At 42.0% G+C, this 20,083-nt stretch overlaps 1 protein-coding gene across 3 annotated transcripts in view; it reads left to right on the top strand.

Moving 5' to 3' along the window:
* Positions 1 to 15,210, top strand: part of CPSF2 (cleavage and polyadenylation specific factor 2) — a 30,524-nt gene extending 15,314 nt beyond the window's left edge. The window contains exons 8-14 of one of the 3 annotated variants that reach the window (XM_039536391.1): positions 1,770 to 1,870; positions 3,159 to 3,359; positions 4,074 to 4,226; positions 5,188 to 5,413; positions 6,250 to 6,552; positions 10,083 to 10,217; positions 10,328 to 15,210. In XM_039536391.1, the coding sequence (XP_039392325.1) occupies positions 1,770 to 1,870; positions 3,159 to 3,359; positions 4,074 to 4,226; positions 5,188 to 5,413; positions 6,250 to 6,552; positions 10,083 to 10,217; positions 10,328 to 10,420 (1,212 nt within the window). In that variant the 3' untranslated portion in view covers positions 10,421 to 15,210. The remainder of the gene's footprint in view (positions 1 to 1,769; positions 1,871 to 3,158; positions 3,360 to 4,073; positions 4,227 to 5,187; positions 5,414 to 6,249; positions 6,553 to 10,082; positions 10,218 to 10,327) is intronic. The other 2 variants (XM_039536390.1, XM_039536389.1) reach the window with 2 other exon arrangements.
* The last annotated feature ends 4,873 nt before the right edge of the window (positions 15,211 to 20,083 follow it).

The raw sequence follows: 20,083 nt of genomic DNA, 5'->3' as shown, positions 1-20,083 counted from the left end.
GATTGTACTATTGAAAATTTTGTCTAGTTGCTGAGAGAACTCTTAAGCCACTTATTTCCTGATGTGTCAAACTGTAGTTATAGTTAAGCATGGCATCGTCAAATAAGAATAGGATCAAAAGTAGATTTTGTGGTAGGGAATTATTATATATTAGCTGAAGGGCAAGGTTATAAAATCTGTAGCATAAAAATTGCTAAAAATACCTTTCAAATCACAGAAGCGCACCCATGTTACAGTAAACAGAAAGTAATTGTACAGTTTCCCGTCGACGTTTAGATGGCAAGGTACAGTTGCTTATTTGGACAAAAAAATCATTTGGAAAAAGAAAGTCAAGCTGAGTGAGGTTAATATAACACAAGAAATTTAAAAAGAAAACGAAGGGTGGAAAATAAACAGGAATAGTTGACTTATACAGCTGATTTAAGTAATTTTTCATACTACACCTGCTCCTGATTCCACCTGCCAAATTTTATGGTTTGTATGGGAGTGTGTACACCTGTGACTTTAAAGGGGTTCTTAGCAATTCCCATATAGATTCTACAGCTTTCTTTTATAATTTCCTAAAACAATAGAATACTTCATGCATTATTGTCCTCGGGATACAGTATTATTTAGGAAAACATATACACCTCTACCCTGCTATAACACGACCCGATATAACACGGGTTTACGTATAGCGCAGAAGCAGCGGGGCTCCGGCAGCACTTTAAAGGGTTCGGGGCTCCAGCTGCTATGGGGAGCCTTGGGCCCTTTAAATCACCACTGGAGCCCTGCCGCTGCTACCCCGGGGCTGCAGCAGTGGGGCTCAGGTGGCACTTTAAAGGGCCCAGGGCTCCAGCTGCTGTGGGGAGCCCCGGGCCCTTTAAATCCTGCTGGAGCCCTGCCACTGCTACCCCGGGGCTGCGGCAGCGGGGCTTGCCGGCGATTTAAAGGGCCTGGGCTCCCCGCAGTGGCTGGAGCCTGGAGCTCTTTAAATCACCACGGGAGCCCTGCTGTCGCTACCCTGGGGCTGCGGCAGCGGAGCTCGCCGATGATTTAAAGGGCCCAGGGCTCCACACAGCGGCTGGAGCCCAGAGCTCTTTAAATCTCCGCTGGAGCCCTGCCGCCTGTACCCCAATATAACGGGGTTTGTGCTATAACGCAGTAGGGATTTTTGGCTCCCCTCTTAATAGCGGTTTAGAGGTGTACTGTGGTATGCCTTCTTTAAAGCCAGAGCAAAATTTGCTACTGTTCCCTATAATAATATTCAGTTTTGGCATTCTGCTCTTGTTTGTCAGTGTCAAAGACAGGAAAACCATAATACCAACACCAAATATTATTTAGGGATGAATTTTTCCCTGTTCAGTTACTGAAAGAAGGGGAAAAAATAATTCCTTCACTGTAAGTTACTAAATGAAGATCAGTTTCAATTTAGGAGTTTTGCAAAGTGAATCAGTTGATTTTTAATACAGTTTTACTATAACTATTTTATTGTTAAGCATGGTAATAATATATTTGCTCAATTTTAGCAGTACTAGGGATTTTATTTACATTAAGAGTAAGTTACTACTGAACTCAATGTGGGTGGCAGAAGTAGCCTTAATCACTTTGGTATCCTGATACTGATTGTGACTGGGTAAAAGTTTTAGTTGGTGCAGTAGAAGGGGTATTAAAACTTTCAAATAAAAGTTACAGCTTATTTTGAAGTTGCTTACTCTAATACAGTTTTTCCCCTCCTTTTATATTTTTATACACGCACACACACACACTTCTTTTTTTTTTCTTTTTAGTTGAGGAAACGTGTCAAACTTGAAGGGAAGGAACTTGAGGAGTACCTAGAAAAGGAGAAACTAAAGAAAGAAGCAGCTAAAAAGTTAGAACAGTCCAAAGAGTAAGTATATTTCCTGTTAATGCAGTGAGCTCTTAATGCCAAAGACACAGCCTTCAAGTAACCAATATACCTTACTACCTTTTGGAAATAGCTGAAAATTGTAGCTTCCATAGGTGAAAATACAGTAACTCCCCACTTAACGTCCTCTCACTTAACGTTGTTTCGATCTTATGTCCCTGCTCAATTACGGAACATGCTCCATTTAAAGTTGTGCAACGCTTCGCTATAATGTTGTTTGGCTGCCTGCTTTGTTCACAGCTGGCAGCCACCCTATCAGCTCCCCTACGCCCGCTCCCCTCCCCCCCCCAGTGCCTCCCGCCCTCCGGCAGACCCTGTGGATCAGTGCCTTCCCCCTCCTCCCCCCACCTCCTGCCCGCAGCAATCAGCTGGCTTGCAGAGTTCAGGAAGGAGGAGGGGGAGGAGCGACGACTCGGCGCGCAGGCTCTCCCTCCCTCCCCTGTCTCCAGAACGGGATGTGGGAGCCTGCGTGCCGTGTCCTTGCTCCTCCCTCCTGAACGCTGTAAGCCAGCTGATTGCCACGGGCAGGAGGTGGGGGGGGAGGAGCTTGGACATGGCATGCGGAGTAAACTGGGGCGGGGGAGAAGAGGCGGGTTAAGGGGGGGGGGCTTGGGGAAAGGGGTGGAGTGGGTGGGCCAAGGGTTGAGCCTCCTGCCCCTGGTGCTTGCAGAGTAGGGAAAGCTGCCGCTGCTGCACAACGTGATTCTCCTAGCCTACAGCACCTTCAGCCTCCTTGCCTGCCTCATTGTCCCCAGTGCCAGTGGGCTGTGCCTTTGTGGGGTAAGGCAGGGGCACCTCCTAACTATAGTACTGTACTGTATGGCAAAAATAAATTTCCCTGGAACCTTAACCCCCCCATTAACGTTCATACTTATGGGGAAATTGGATTCACTTAACATCGTTTCACTTAAAGTCACGTTTTTCAGGAACATAACTACAACATTAAGTGAGGAGTTACTGTATATCAGATCATTCATTAGTCAGCTATGGAATTTTGTTTTAATGGGCCCCTTTTAGCTGATCTCTTTGACAGTCACAAATCCTTTCTGAAGTTTGTAAATCATCTTAGTTCTCCAGCAATAACTGATTTTAAATGTTTCTAAATGTTCATTAATTGCAAAATTAGGCATGTGACCATCTGAGTGCAGGCAATGGCCAGCAAATGTTTGATACGTAACTTAAAATGAAATTTTATGTGTGTGTGTGGGTGAGTGTGTAAAATGAAACTTAAAAGAAATAACTTAAAATCCATTTTGGGGTGACATTTCAGGGTAGATATTGATTCCAGTGATGAGAGTGATGTTGAAGAGGATATTGATCAGCCATCAGTGCATAAAACTAAACATGACTTGATGATGAAAGGTGAAGGAAGCCGAAAAGGAAGCTTCTTCAAACAGGCCAAGAAGTCTTATCCGATGTTTCCAGCCCCAGAAGAAAGAATTAAATGGGATGAATATGGGGAGATTATCAAGTATGTGTGAGGAAAAAATAGTAATATTATTTGTATAGTATTTTTTTTTTTTTAGCACTTGCGACAGACCTGTGAAGTAGGTATTAGCCCCACTTTAGACAAAGGATAACAGACAGAAATTAAGACAAGTTGCTGTAGGCCACACGGAGAATTAGTGATAGTGCCAGGACTGAAATTAAGAAGTTCCTCCTTTTTTCCTTATGCTCAATCCATTTAAATCATGCTCCCTCTCTAGGCACTTTCTTTATCCTAGAAGAGAGAAGTGATTAAATTCTTTTCTGTTGGTTCCTGATTCTTGTGAACCTGATTCAATGTGAACCTGATTTTTGTTTAAATTACACAATCTGATTTGTAAACTTTGAAATGAAAAGGAGAGAAAACAGAAACCGCTATCTTCCAGCAAAGAGGCTATCTGTCTTTTAAGGAACTCGTACTAAAAAGAGAGAGAGAATCTTGTAGACTGTTGGCTGAATGTAAATGCCAGAAATTGGAATATCTAAAAGATATTAATCTGGAAGAAATATAGTTAATCCGGGGTGGAATATCCTTGAGCATGTTTAGATATTGGAATCTTAAAAGCATTTCTGCTGAGCTTATATACTTTTAATTGCAAAGCAACTCAACAGTAATATAGTGTAATAGTAAATATTGTTTGTGTAGCACCTAGAACCCTGGTGCTACTTTAATGCAAATAATTAAACATTTCAACATTAGGCCTGAGGATTTCCTAGTTCCAGAGCTTCAAGCAACTGAAGAAGAAAAGAGTAAATTAGAATCTGGTTTGACAAATGGAGATGAGCCTATGGACCAAGATTTATCAGATGTTCCTACCAAATGTATTTCAGCAACAGAATCAATGGAAATAAAGTGAGTGATTTTTAGATAAACTTGAGGGCACTGCTTGTCAGGGATTCACAATTGAAATGGCTGATGCATTGCAAACAGTGTTTAGTTGCTTATGTTTTGTTTTGTTTTTTCCTCAAAAAATGTTTTTCAGGCTGAAACTTCATGATGGCTGCTTATTTTTTTCCAAGTCCAGAGGGAGATTTTTCTGGGGAACTAGACGATAATGTTGTTGGGTTTTTTTTTTTAAGTTTGTGAAAAGGGTAGAAAAATCATTGAAATAGCTGCATGTATTTCAAGTATCACCTATTAAATCTTTTTTTTTAAAAAGAAAATTAATGGAAAGAAACCTACATCAATGTAGCATTAATCATTATTTTATGGCACCCAGAAGGATGCTAGGTGCCTTGTAGCACAGATGAAAAGACACAAAAGAAGATTTTGCCCCTTTCTCTCCCTCACCCCCACCTTAGATGGTGCTTGGGTGGTTTAAAGGGGCTGGGGGAGAATTCCACTGGTGCAAGCGCTGCATTGGGCTGCCATATATGGCTCAACTGTGGCCTTCTCCCCGCTCTCTTCCTCTTGCAGTCTCTGGCATTTTGGGGGGCATAGTGCACATAACTACTGCCATTCTGGCTTATGCTGCAAGCAACACTGGGGAAGCTTCTGTAACTTACAGCAGACCCACCTCCTCAGGCTGCCTAAACTAGGCAGGGGCCTGTTTTGAAGTCAGGAAGGCACAAAGTGGCTTAAAGCTTCCTGTGGGCTGCACCTCTTGTGCTGCTGCTCCTGGAGGTGGCACAGAATTTGACTCATGGTTCCTACTCTGAAGAGTTTATAGTCTACTTTTATACATGATGTGGGATAGGGCAGGAGGGGGAATGGGAAAGGAAGAGCAAGTGTTACAGCAATAAGACAACATAATTATTCTCTCAAAATTTAGGACAAAGCATTAATTATTTTTTTTCTTTTAAAATCAAATTAGAGCCAGAGTTACATACATAGACTATGAAGGACGCTCAGATGGTGACTCCATTAAAAAAATAATTAACCAGATGAAGCCACGACAGTTGATCATTGTCCATGGTCCACCTGAGGCTAGCCAGGACCTTTCAGAGTCTTGCAGAGCTTTTGGTGGGAAAGATATTAAAGTTTATATGCCTAAACTGCATGAAACTGTAGATGCAACCAGTGAGACTCACATCTATCAGGTAAGATAGTGGAATTAATCAATTGTATGAGTACTGAGGGTTGTGAGAGCCCTATATTGATCAGATTGTGTCATTATTTGGCTGTGTCTTTTGGGGGGAAAGATAATGGTATGAGCACTTACATCTAGTCATATTGTGGCAAGACAATGAACTTATTTCTGGGGAAAGATGGAAACATTTCCATTATAATCTTGTGGATATTACATATGTTATACCAATACATTATTAATGCAATCACTGCATTAATAGATGTTTGAGATTACATTTTAAGCCTGCAATTATAAAGTGCAAAAGGAAAGTATCTCATTCAACTTGCTCTGCTGAACACATTGTATATATTTAGGTATGCATTTGAGTCCCAGTCCTGCATTCCACGTATATCCAAAATTCTTATTGAAACTGCTATAAGAGTTTTGGGTGCAAAAGAAATAGTGCAAGTAGTAATTGAAAATATGCATGTCAAGTAAGAGCAACTTAATTTTACTAAAAACCTTAACTATACCATTACTCTGTATGTTTGTGTGTTTGTTTCTCTGTGTGTGTGTAACATGAAAGAAACTAGAGAAATTGCCTGACCATGTCAGCATTATAGATGGTTTCAACTAAGCTTTGAAGCAGAGATCTAATGATGGGGCAATGGGGCTAGAGAGAAGAGTACATACCTCAGTTTGAAGGGAGTGGGGAATGAAAGAGAGCATGCGAGAGCTGGTTGGAGAAACTCCAATGAAAATCCAAACTGAAATGCTTCTCGAAATTCTCGAAAGAGCCTGTGAAATGTGCTGTCAGGTTTGCTTATGTAAATAAGTCATTACAGTTTTTGTCTGTGTGCAACTTAGGTCAGGTTAAAAGATTCTCTGGTCAGCTCCCTTCAGTTCTGTAAAGCGAAAGATGCAGAACTAGCTTGGATAGATGGTGTCCTGGACATGCGGGTTTCAAAAGTGGACACAGGAGTCATTCTGGAAGAAGGAGAGCTGAGAGAAGATGGAGAAGACTTGGAAATGCAAGTGGATATGCCTTCTTCTGACTCCAGTGTTATTGCACAGCAAAAGGCTATGAAGAGTTTGTTTGATGATGATGATAAGGAAGTATGTGAGGAGAGTGAGATCATTCCTACTCTAGAACCACTGCCACCACATGAGGTAGAAAAGCTTTTGCCTTCCCTTGGCTACATGCTCTCTTATATTTGTGGGGATTTGAGTCTTATATTTGTGGGGATGATTTGCAGGTATAGTTTTTTCAACATTTAGAGCCTGACTTTAAGTGGGACTTACTCAGGTAAAAGTCTCATTAAAGTCAGGAGCTTCGCTTGAATAAGGCCTCCAGTATCGGACTGTTCATGTTGTAAATTGGTGTCTTAGGGCTTGTTTTCGCTACGGGTGTAAGTCGACCTAAATTACACTACTCCAGCTAGGTAGCTTAGGTCGACTTACCCCAGTGTCTTCACTGTGCTGCATCGATGGGAGATGCTCTCCCCTCGAATTCCCTTACTCTTCTCAGGGAGCTGAAGTACCGGGGTCGACCAGAGAACACTCTGCCATTGATTTAGCGGGTCTTCACTAGACCTGCTAAATTGATCACTGCTGCATTGATTGCAGCAGTGTCTATATCCCCATATTGAAGACCAGCCCTTAGTGTGATTTTTACAGTTGTTACACAGCTACTGCTTTCTTTGTTCAGGATGTGAGCTCTTCAAGACAGAGAATGTCTCTATTATATATAATATACAGCGCCTACCACAATGTGACCCTGATCTCAGATGGGGCTTCTAGGTACTGATGCAATAAAAAAAATATTTATTATGTGACCTGTGCACTTACCATACATGGCTTTGGAAATCAGTTGGTATTTGGGTTGTCTTGCAATTAATCCTCAGATTAAAAAAATAAATTGTGATTAATCACAGTTTTAATCGCACTGTTAAACAGTAACATAATACCATTTAAATATTTTTGGATGTTTTCTATATTTTCAAATATAGGCAGGGGGCTTGGGGCTTCAGCCCTGCTTGGGGCTCGCTCGGGGCTTGCGTGGGGCTCCAGGCTCAAGCCTCCACCCCTACACCAGGCTCCGAGCTGGGGCTTCAGCTCCCTCACTGCCAATGCCTCTCTCCCCTTCCCCTCCACCCAGAGGTATGCAATTAATGTGTTTAAAAAATTAACGCATTAATTTTGTGTTCAGTTAATCGCAGGCATTAGCTGTGATTAATTGACAACCCTAGTTGGTATCACTCCTTGGATTTACTCCTTAAATTTCATCTGACACTGGTAAATGTTTCCTCATCATATGTAGGTTAAAGATAGATACATGCACGAATATCATTTCAAAAAGAAGCACCTAACTGACCAGCAGAGGATCAGACAGTGCAATTCTTAATAGCACTCTTCGTCCTTAGTCCTCAAATACTTTTGCGTATTTGGGTAGATACCATTAACTCCTTTTAAAAAAGAGAAAACTGAGACATACAGATATTAAGGGTAAGGTCTTGTGCTGCAACTCTTAGCCCAGATGGAGGTAGGTTGCCACCTTTGTATCTTCCCAAACCAGTACTGCTGAGGGCCTCTGTATCCCTTGGAGCATAATTTAGGAAGGCACCTAGGGCTATTTAAATTATGGCAACCTCCCTGGGCTGTGCTATGAACCACAGTGTTGATTGTCGGGGCACCGCTCCCAGCACACCCCTTGTCCAGGGCTTGTGAGTACATCCTACAAAGGTAGCCTTATGGCTGTCTTACACAATGCCTACGTAGGGGGAAATCATCTCTTGGCTAGATCCAGGGCTTATAGAGCTCTTTCATCTGGCATAAAAGGGCTTGAGTATTGGTGAGAATCTTACCCTAGTAGACTTTGCTAAGATCACAGAGTTTGAAAAGGAAACCAGAGTTTCCCATGCCCTGTCCCACAGGTTCATGCTCCCAGCACAGACCAGGAGTTGCGAGTGAGGAGGCCTTCTTAAAATCATTACACCTATTAAAGGGGAAATTGAATAAATTAGGGCTGTCGATTAATCGCAGTTAACTCACACTATTAACTCAAAAAAATTGATTTCTGATTTAAAATATTAATCGTGATTAAACTCAGTTTTAATCACACTGTTAAACAATAGAATGCCAATTGAAATTTTTTATTTTTTTTTTTTTTTTTTTTATTATAATTTTTTTTTTTCATACACATTTTAATATTTTGACTTAATTATTTTTTTTTTATTATTTATTATTTTATATATAATATTAAAAAATAAAAAAAACAAAATTTAAAAACAATTTTACAGTTCACCTCACCATATACACCATCCAAAAGTCTCTTTATTGAGAAAATCACTTTTTTTTTTTTTTCTTTTTTTTTTTCAACAAAAACAAAAAACAAAAAAAAACTTCAGAGCCTAGTCACAAGTCCTCAATCTTTTCTTCTTCAGTCAATCTTCTTCAAGTTTGTTTTATTTAATTTACATTCTTAATTTAACAAGTGTCTTTTTTTTTCACCTGAACTGAGGGAGTGTGACAGGCCTTGTGATGACACTTTCATAGCATTGCAAACATTTACGAGACAGATAACATATATCCATTCACCCTTCTTGCTTTCGCATTCCAGAGGATAGGATATGCTTCCATGCTGATGATAAAAAAAAAAAATTGTTAAATTGTTTTTGACTACTGAGAATAGAATGTCTATGTCTCTATGTCTTCCTGCATGCCTTTTTATTATTGCCATATATATTATATATATTTATATGATGATTGTATTTTGTTGTTTTAAAATTTAACAAAAAAAAAATTTAAAAAACAACACAGTGTAAGGAAGTGAGATAGATAAGAAAGATAGCAGAACTCACAGGTTGTCATTCTGAAGTGTCTTCCAAAATCTGAGAGAGAGGAGGTGTGAGTGGCTTTCATCAGAAGTCTTAAAGCAAAACACCAATGGCAACAAACTAAAGAGAACAAAACCAAAAAAAAAAAAAAAAAACCTTCTCTGGTGGTGGCATGATGAGAGATGATGAAAGTGAACATGCATGGGGTGCACTGCTTTGGGTATAATTATTGTGGTGACATGTCCTCTGGAATGGTGGCTGAAGTGTGAAGGACATATGTGCATCTTAGCATCTCATGTGTAAATATGCAGCAATGCTGCAAAATAAACATGCCATGATCTCACTTGATCTCACCATTGGTGCATATAAAATAAATAAGCAGCCAGCAGCTGCAAATGTAAACAAATGTTTTGTCTCTTTGACTGCTGAGTGACTGAGACTACTTGTCTAAAGGTTTGTGTTGGTATTTTTTTTTGAAAAATATTTTTTTGTTTTAATAATACATTCATTTGTTGTACTTTCACTTTCATGATAAAGAGATTGCACTATAGTACTTGTATTAAATGAATTGAAAAATACTATTTTTTTGTTCTTTACAGCACAGATATTTGTAATAAAAATAGTGAGCACTGTACACATTGTATTCTGTTATAATTGAATCAATATATTTGAAAATGTAGACAACATCCAAAAATATTTAAATAAATGTTATTCTGTTATTGTTTAACAGTGCAATTAATTGCAATAATTTTTTTTAATCGCTTGACAGCCCTAGAATATATATTTTTTTCCAATCATATGCTGAGTTACTTTATTATAAAGGCTTCATAAAAATGTTTTACTACAATCTTTATTCATTGAAAGGTTATTGGACATCAGTCTGTTTTCATGAATGAGCCAAGACTGTCTGATTTTAAACAAGTTCTTCTGCGAGAAGGAATTCAAGCTGAATTTGTAGGAGGGGTGCTTGTGTGCAACAACCTAGTGGCTGTTCGTAGGGTAAGTATGTTGGTTTTTAAAAATATCTAGAATATATGCAACGCATTATGTGCATCTCTCTCACCACTTCACTGTAAAGATAATAAATTCAAGTATGTTTTTTGTTTCAGACTGAAACAGGGCGCATTGGATTGGAAGGCTGTCTTTGCCAGGACTTCTATAGAATAAGAGATCTTTTATACGAGCAATATGCCATTGTCTAAAGGAGATGCTGTGAAGATGATGTCTTTACTTGAACTTTAAAAGATTGTGGAGATTTCTACCTTTTTATTTTTGTGGGTATCTTTTTGTAGTTTTCTAATTTCTATAGAGAATACTGATTCTTCAGAAAAGTTTGACGTCAAAATCCAGTAAACTAACCTGAACAGGTAAATAATTGCTACCACAGTTCTATGTAAGACATCTCTTGGTACATTCCACATGGTTGGCTTTCAGACTGTTAAAGAATATTGTTGCAAATACCATTGGTATGCTATAATTGAGATTGACAGTTTCTTTTATGAACTTTCTTCCAAGAAGGATTTAACTGGTCATAAACATGCTCTTTCACATGACATGGCATTCCAAGTCTCTGCCTAAGAATGCAAATATATAAAAAGAATCATTTTTCCTATTTTAAAAATGTAAGGGTTGTCTTTGCTTTTTGTGGGGAGGTTCTTCTACTGAACAGTAGAAGTTTCAGTAAAAAGTTTCTAGGCCATTGAAAATTGGCCAAGTGCTTAATAGTGGCTTTCCTGCAATGGTTAATATGCATCCTTGTTAATACTGTAACTGCTTCGTGCTACTGATTGATACAGTACATCATAAGATATTGTGAAATAAAATTTCAGTTTCCTGGGTCAAAAAGCCAGCTTTAAAATGTTATAAGGTACTTTAATACAGAATGACTGGAAAAACAAAAGTTGTCTGACAGATCTGCTAATCACGTTTTTGCATTTTCTAGCTACTGTATATGTGTGTATATATATATATAACTTCTAGTTGTTGCAATCTGTTATGCCAGCTATACCTATCTTTTGAGAATTTTGATTTTAATACTTTCAAGAAAAAAAAACCACCTGCTTTCTGTTACTTATAATAAGCAGTGCACAGTGAGCTAAGTTCAGGAAGGTATTCTGTCCTTAAGTCTGAATTCTTCACTTTGTGGATTTATCCCCTTGGTATCAGGTTTCATACTACTTGTTTTTCCTGTTGCTGGCAGTGGGATTACAGCCACTGGTACCAAAATTTATTAAATTTTTAGTTGAATATGAACAGTCTTGGGTCACTTAACTTCTTACATTTCTGAATTGAAAACAGTGATGGGACACATGCAGAGCACTGGTCTATTAATGAGAAATTACTTTTTTATTCTTGACCTTTGGTTTTAACCAGTGTTTGAAATTATTCTTTGTTTATTACAACAACGGTGGCTTAAACTTGAGTTCTGCTTTCATGTGTTTATTTAAAAAAAGGCAAACAAAACTTTTAATGAAATGGCAAAAACCAGCTCTATGGGCAGCTGCTGAAGTGAAGATTAGTTTGTTGTTCATTCTTGACTATTAGGCATTGTATAGCTATTCTTCAAGTTGCCTGTTTATACTGTTTAAAAGTTAAAAGTTGGAATAGGAACTTAAAAGAAAACTGGGATAAGCATTCAAAAACTTCTGATACTAGATGTAAAAATGTGTAATGCATTCTAAAATATGATCGAGAGGAAATGTATGTATTTTGATACACACAAATTCCTGGCTAGAAATAATGAGAGATCTGCAGTACTTGGGGGCTGAACCCCAGTTTCTTCATTCTCCTCTCCTTGCCTACCACCATTTCATAGAATTTGGAGGAAATACCATGAAGGAATTTTAAGTAAGTAGGTTTTTTTATGGGAAAGAAATGTAGCACCACGCCTTTTAATATATAAATGTAATGAAGATTTCTCTAATCATCAGTCCCCATAATCTAAGTTGAGGTTTACCTTGAAGCTAAATTACGTTCATGTGGGTGAAAGGCTAATTTTTATTCATTCTGCTTTACTTCAACTCAAATACACACTACCAAAGTTGAAAATCTACTCTCCTCCCCTCCCCGCCCCCTTGGGCAATATTGAGAATTGTTTAAGGCAAAAGATTCAGGGAAGCCTTTGCAAATAAGTTTTAACAGAGGGGAAGGAGAATATGCTCAGTATTAAACTGGAATGAAAAGGTTCTTATGAAAACACTTGAGAGCAATCCTTTGGTAAAACTATGCTGGAAAATTGGGGTGTCTGGTACCCCTGATCTAATTGTAATTGTAGTCAGACACCTCTTCATTTGATATAAACAAGCAAAGAGACAAACCCTTTGGGTCCCATCTGTGATAAAAGTTCCACCATAAAACTCATTGCTACTATGCTGAATCAAAATCACTCTGATGTAGCATGGCTCAAAAAAGTGTGTGAATTTTCCAATTGGGAAAGGAAGCATTTTGCCTTTGGAGAACATTTTAAGGTCAAGCATAAGATTTTTTTTTTTTAAAGGCTTTCAGTAAGATTTCAAGATAGAAGCTGGTAGAAGCTCGTATAGTACTTTACATTCCATGGTTGTTACCGATATTTTATGTTTTAAAATTTGTTAAATTAATTGAAAGCCTTTATGCATACAAATCTGTTAAAGACATCTGTCCAGTCACAAGGATGAAATCAGTTTTGGTTTTTAGTTCATACGAAGCACCACAATGTTTGTTTTTTCCCACCCTTTAAAAATAATGATTGTTGGGGAGGGGTTGGTTTTTCTTTTTAATTGGATGGTGATTTGAGGTATAGGGCTCAATCCCCAAAACATCTGTGTCAGGGATTACTATTTAATGGAAGTTCCAAGTGCGCTGTGCACACAGTAAATGACATTACTCATCAAAATATTTTACAATGTTTAGAATTTTGTAAACTATCAGTGTAAGGTAAGTTATAAATATGGAGGTCTAAAGACCTTTTCCTGTGTTATAGAGAAGCTTTCTGGTTGAAAAGACATCTGAGTTTAAAAATAAACATTTTTTATTCAAAAGCAACTGTTCATCATTCTGAGGCTCTGTTTTGTAATAGAATCTGTAGAATAGTGACTCCTGCATTTGGTAGACCCAGAATTGGGCAATTTACTGGGCCTGACATATAGATATACTCATTTTTAGAAAATGCTGCTTTTTTCTCTCTCTGTTTCCAGCAAGGTTGAGTACACCTATGTAATAAGTGAAGCTTTTTATAGAGAATTTTGTATGGTGAAGTCTGTTTCCTCAAGGTACAATGCCCAACTGGACTAAACTTCTTACTTTGTGTGAGATAATGGTTGGTATGCATTATGGATTATTGATGTATATCATATTGCATGACCCATCATGGCCAAATTATGGAAGAGATCATTGCATTCTGCCTGCCTAAATTCCCCTAATTTTATGAGTTACTTTTCGCTTCCCTGCCCTAAAAAATATTTTGTGTATCATTGCCTTGTTGTCACATTGTACTGCAAAGATGGTTGCATTTCAGTGGTGGCTTTAGATGATCCAGGTCTTTTTGTGTGCAACACTTTGATATTAGTAAACAGTGGGGGGGAGGGGGGAAATTTAGAGAAAAAATATATGCAATATATATATATATATACACATATATTTAGATACTGCTGGGGAATCTTTCCATTCAAGGGAGCCAGGTTTAGTCCCTGGCATAAGTTACCTGAGTTAACAAATATTTGGTTGGTACTCCTCAGGCAGAGCTCAAGGGCTAACAACTAGATGTGAGGATAGTTTTGACATATCTAGTGAGGAAGAGGAGGCTGAAATTTCCAGATCTACTTCCAAGGCAAAGTGTCCAGTTGTCTTCAAAGAATGTTCCTAATGTTAGAAAGAATTTAGGAATTAGTCAACAGAAGATGAGAACTTGTTCCTCCTAAATAAGTCAGCCATATTCTTAAATACTGAGATTCTTTTATACTACAAACACTCATGACATAGAAAATCTTAAGGAAGATATTCTTGTGCTGGTGGGTGGTTCCTAGCATCTCCTTTCCTCCACTTTTTATTTCCCCAGAAACATGCTTAACCGCTATAATTATTCATTAGGTATTTTACATTTGTATTGTAAATATGTATATAGTGTATATTTAGATATGCTACCTAGCAAATCTGCAGAAGAGGATAAGTCTTAAAACAGAGATTCTCAAACTTCATTGCACTGCGACCTCCTTCTGACAACAAAAATTACTACACAGCCCCGGGGGGGAACCGAAGCCTGATCCTGGGTGCAGGAGCCAAAGCTCAAGCCCCACCACCCGGGGGGGGAGGGGGAGTAAAGTGGAAGTCCAAGGGCTTCAGTCCCAGGCTGGTGGGATATAATCTCAACCCTGCTGCCCAGGACCAAGGCAAGTCTAAGCCACCCTGGTAACCCCATTAAAACAGGGTCGTGACCTACAGTTTGAGAACTGCTGTCTTTAAAAATGCATTTTTAAAAATACATGGAGATTTGGGGGACTAGATTTTAATCATACTGTGCACCATCAAACTGTACACTCATGGACAATGATAATTTGCCACTGTAATATTAAGTAAAATAAACTACATTTTTTCCAAGTGAGATGTCTGTTGAACCACTAACTATTTTCCTTGAAAAAAGGTATCCATAGAAGCCTAAAATGTTATGGGAGACAAGCTCAATATTAGAGGTTTAAGCAGTAATCACCTGTTGTTGCATAATCCTCTTAGGTGGTGATGTAGTCTGAAGCTGTGGCTCAACAGCTGAACGATAATGAGCTAAGCAACTGCTAAAATTCCCTGCCAAAGGCTAGTTTGTACTGCAAGTCTGGTAAATGGGAATTACAGTAAAGAAAGGGTTCTTGATTTCAGTGACATAAATTGTACCTAATTAAGTACTACTAATCCTCATGAGGAGGATGCTCTTGGCCAAGATGGTCAGGGATGCTGCCCCATGCTCCAGGTGTTTCTAAGGCCTGGTCTACACTAGGAGTTTATGTCGAATTTAGCAGCGTTAATTCGAATTAAACCTGCACCCGTCCACACAACGAAACCATTTAGTTTGACCTAGAGGTCTCTTTAGTTCGATTTCTGTACTCCTCCCCGACGAGGGGAGTAGCGCTAAATTCGACATGGCCATGTCGAATTAGGCTAGGTGTGGATGGAATTTGACGCTAGTAGCTCCGGGAGCTATCCCACAGTGCACCACTCTGTTGACGCTCTGGACAGCAGTCCGAGCTTGGATGCTCTGACCAGCCACACAGGAAAAGCCCCGGGGAAATTTGAATTCCTTTTCCTGTCTAGCCAGTTTGAATCTCATTTCCTGTTTGGACATCGGGGCGAGATCAGCAGCACTGGCAGCGATGCAGAGCTCTCCAGCAGAGGAGTCCATGCAATCTCAGAGTAGAAAGAGAGCCCCAGCATGGACTGACCGGGAAGTCTTGGATCTGATCGCTGTGTGGGGCGATGAGTCTGTGCTTTCGGAGCTGCGCTCCAAAAAACGGAATGCAAAAACCTACGAGAAGGTCTCCAAAGCCATGGCAGACAGAGAATACAGCCGGGACACAACGCAGTGCCACGTGAAAATCAAGGACCTGAGACAAGGCTACAAAAAATCAAAGCGGCCAACGGACGCTCCGGAGCCCAGCCCCAGACATGCCGCTTCTACGAGGCACTGCATGCCATTCTCGGTGGGTCTGCCACTACTGCCCCACCAGTGACCGTGGACTCTGATGATGGGATAGTGTCGACGGGCAGTTCCTCGGTGATGTTCGCGGACGGGGAAGATGAGGAAGGGTTTGAGGAGGACGAGGCAGGCGACAGTGCTTACAATGCTGATTTCCCCGACAGCCAGGATCTCTTCATCACCCTCACAGAGATCCCCTACCAACCCTCCCCGGCCGTTAACCCGGACCCTGAGTCAGGGGAAGGATCAGTCGGTAAGTGCTATAAACATGTAAGCATTTATTTTTGAAAGAACAGGAATGTTAACTATGTGAAAAGAAGGTCAATGTATATGGGGATAGAACAGAAATCCTCTTGGGAGATCTCCACGAAGCTCTCCTGGAGGTAATCGAAAAGCCTACGCATGAGGTTCCTGGGAAGAGCTGCCTTATTGGGTGCTCCGTGGTAGCACACTTTTCCACGCCAGGCTATCCTCAGGTACTCCGGGAGCGTTGCCTCCACGAGCATGGCAGCATAGGCCCCTGGTTTGTGCTGGCTTTCATGCAGCATGCGCTCTCTGTCTGCCTCAGTGACCCTCCTCAGGGTGATCTCGCTCGGCGACTCCTGCATTTAATTAGGGGAATTAGTGTAATGTTAGTATTGGGAATGCTTCACTTTTCCTTTGCATAACAATAAGCGTCATTTTACAGCCACGTGGTGGAGGCTGCAGAGGGGCAGCATACAGGGATCTTTCCCGGGGACAGCCGCGAGTGGGTGGAACAGGGGCAAAGTTTATGCTTTCCGGATTGCCTGCAGCAGGAGGGCACTGCTATACATTAAGTTTTAAGCAGCCTAAAGTCTACGGCTTACCAGGCCTGGCTGCTACACGGATTCTGCTGTCCTGAACCGCTTGTCTGATCTCTAGTGCAAGACCCCAGGCAATGAAAGCGAAGGCCGAAAATTCAAACTTGTCCTGAGTGCGCATGAGATAGGTGCTGTGCATGGTCTTGTTCACAGAGACAGACTAGACTGTGTTCATTGTTCGCAAAAATGTATCTTTGCAAGGAATTCACTCCCTTTTTCCCATCACACAGCTGCGAGTGTCTCCCGACCTGCCCCAGCATCCCCCTCACAGAGGCTGGCAAAGATTAGGTGGCGAAAGAAAAAGACACGCGACGAGATGTTCGCTGAACTTATGGGCTGCTCCTGAGCCGAGGCGGCCCAGCAGAGCCAGTGGAGGGAGAACCTCTCTCAGTACCAGCGCTCACACAGCGAACGGGAGGAGAGGTGGCGTGAGGAAGACAAGCAGGCGACTCAAACGCTGCTTGGACTAATGAGGGAGCAAACGGACACGCTCCGGCGCCTTGTGGATGTTCTGCAGGACCGCAGGCAGGAGGACAGAGCCCCCCTGCAGTGTATCTGCAACCGCCCTCCCCCGCTACAAAGTCCCATACCCCCCTCACCCAAAATAATAAGAAGGAGGGGCGCCAGGGGCCGTGAAAACTGTCACTCCACCCCAGCAGAGTGCTCAATTACCCAAAAGCTCTCATTCCCTAAATTTTGAGAAGTCCTTCCCTTCCTGACTCACCCAAGCCCCAATCCCAGTTTCATCCCCTAACTGTCTAGTTGATTATTAAAAATACTTTGCTGTTAATTACTGTTTCCATCATGTTTTTGTACAGAAGTCTGTGTTTGAAGGGGGGGGGGAAGGGGGTTGGTAATTGCATAGGACAGTCACCTTTACCAGGGTACAGACACGGGGGCAGGATCAGCAGCAGGTCACACACACAGTGCAGTCAGTAGGCACCCTGGTCGGTATGGGAGGTGGTTTCCATGTTCTGTGTGGGTGGGGGGGTACGTGGCTTTGTAGCGGGGGAGGGCGGTTACAGATCTTATGCAGCGGTCCTTGTCCTGGACCACAGAGCCACCAGCAGGGGAATCTGTAACCGTCCTCCCCCGCCACAAGGCCACATAGCCCCCGCACACAGAGTCCCAAAAAGGAGGGATGGCAGGCTCCGTTGAAACAACCAGTCCGGCACTGCGGACCGCTCTAGGAGCAGGAGCCTGTCATTCCTCGAGTTTAGAAGCGGTATTTACATCACTACACACCCTACCCAGCACAGTCTGCGTCCCAGTTTCAACCCTTTAACACAAAGTCATTAATAAAGAAAACGTAGTTAAGTAACAATGAAACATGGATTTTATTTTTACACATGTGTTGGAAGGGGGGAAACGGGGTGAACAGGGTATGTAACTGCAGCGGATAGTCAACAGTAACTGGGTAAAGAAACGGGCAGGTTCAGCTTCTCTGTAAAGAGACTGGACAGTCATAGGTTACCCTGCTCTCTGAGGAACCTAGCTTTCAAAGCCTCCCGGATGCACAGCGCTTCCCGCTGGGCTCTTCTAATCGCACGGCTGTCTGGCTGAGCGTAATCAGCAGCCAGGCGATTTGCCTCAACCTCCCATCCCGCCATAAAGGTCTCCCCCTTGCTCTCACAGAGATTGTGGAGCACACAGCAAGCTGCAATAACAATGGGGATATTGGTTTTGCTGAGATCCGAGCGAGTCAGTAAGCTCCTCCATCTCCCCTTGAGACGTCCGAAAGCACACTTCACCACCATTCTGCACTTGCTCAGCCGGTAGTTGAAGAGTTCCTTGTCACTGTCCAAGGCGCCTGTATAGGGCTTCATGAGCCAGGGCATTAGCGGGTAGGCTGGGTCCCCGAGGATCACTATAGGCACCTGCACATCCCCAACAGTTATTTTGTGGTCCGGGAAGAAACTACCTTCCTGCAGGTGTCTAAACAGACCAGAGTTCCTAAAAACGCGCGTCATGAACCTTGCCCAGCCACCCGACGTTGATGTTGGTAAAACGTCCCCTATGGTCCACCAGTGCTTGCAGCACCACTGAAAAGTAGCCCTTTCAGTTAATATACTGGCTGGCCTGGTGGTCCGGTGCCAGGATAGGGATGTGAGTTCCATCTATAGCCCCACCGCAGTTTGGGAATCCCATTGTGGCGAATCCATCTATGATGACCTGGACATTTCCCAGGGTCACTACCTTTGAGAGCAGTAGCTCAATGATTGCGTGGGCTACCTGCATCACAGCAACCCCCATGGTAGATTTGCCCACGCCAAAGTGGTTCGCTACTGACCAGTAGCTGTCTGGCGTTGCAAGTTTCCAGAGGGCTATGGCCAGTCACTTCTGCACACTCAGGGCTGCTCGCATCCGGGTGTCCTTGCGCTTCAGGGCAGGGGACAAGAAGTCACACAGTTCAAGGAAAGTGCCCTTACGCATGCGAAAGTTTCGCAGCCACTGTGATTCATCCCAGACCTGCAGCACTATGCGGTCCCACCAGTCAGTGCTTGTTTCCCGGGCCCAGAATCGCCGTTCCGCAGCATGAACATGACCCATTGCCACCATGATCTCCACGGCACGGGATCCCGTGCTCTGTGAGAGGTCTGTGCCACTCTGACACTTCATGTCCTCACCATGCTGCCGGAGCCTCCTCGCCCGATTTCTCAGCAGCTGACTGTGGAAGAGGTGGACGATAAGGTGAGAGGAGTTGACAACGGCCATAAGTGCAGCGATGATCGCAGCGGGCTCCATGCTCGCAGTGCTGTGGCGTCCGCGCTGTCACTCACCAGAAAAGTGCACACGAACTGATTGCCCGCTGACGGGAGTGACGGTTGAATGATGAGAGTTACCCAAGACCACCCTCGACACATTTTTTCCCCCAGCAGGCATTGGGGGCTCTACCCAGAATTCCAATGGGCAGCGGGGACTGCGGGAACTGTGGGATAGCTGCCCACAGTGCACCGCTTCCAATGTCGATGCTTGCCCCGTTAGTGTGGACTCACAAAGTCGAATTAGTGTCCTTAGTGTGGATACACAAATTTGACTTTGTAAGGTCGATTCCACAAATTCGACTTAAGTTGAATCGAAGTACTCTTGTAGTGTAGACATACCCTAAGCCTCTAATTTCCAGAAGCTGGAACTGGATGATGGGATGGATCACTTGAAATTGCTGTGTTCTGTTCATTCTCTCTAAAGCATCTAGCACTGGCCACTGTCAGAGACCAGATACTGGGCTGGCATAGCCATTCTTATGTTCTCCATGCAGATTTTCCAGATTGAGGCAAATTTATGTAAGGTCTGATCCTGAAATGGTCTAAAATTTAGAATTTGTTTTTTTGAATTGACAATAGAACCTTTGTGACTGTGTT

The sequence above is a fragment of the Mauremys reevesii genome, linkage group 4 (genome assembly GCF_016161935.1).
Source record: "Mauremys reevesii isolate NIE-2019 linkage group 4, ASM1616193v1, whole genome shotgun sequence".
NCBI lineage: Eukaryota > Metazoa > Chordata > Testudines > Geoemydidae > Mauremys > Mauremys reevesii.
This window is presented reverse-complemented; position numbering and strand designations above follow the sequence as displayed.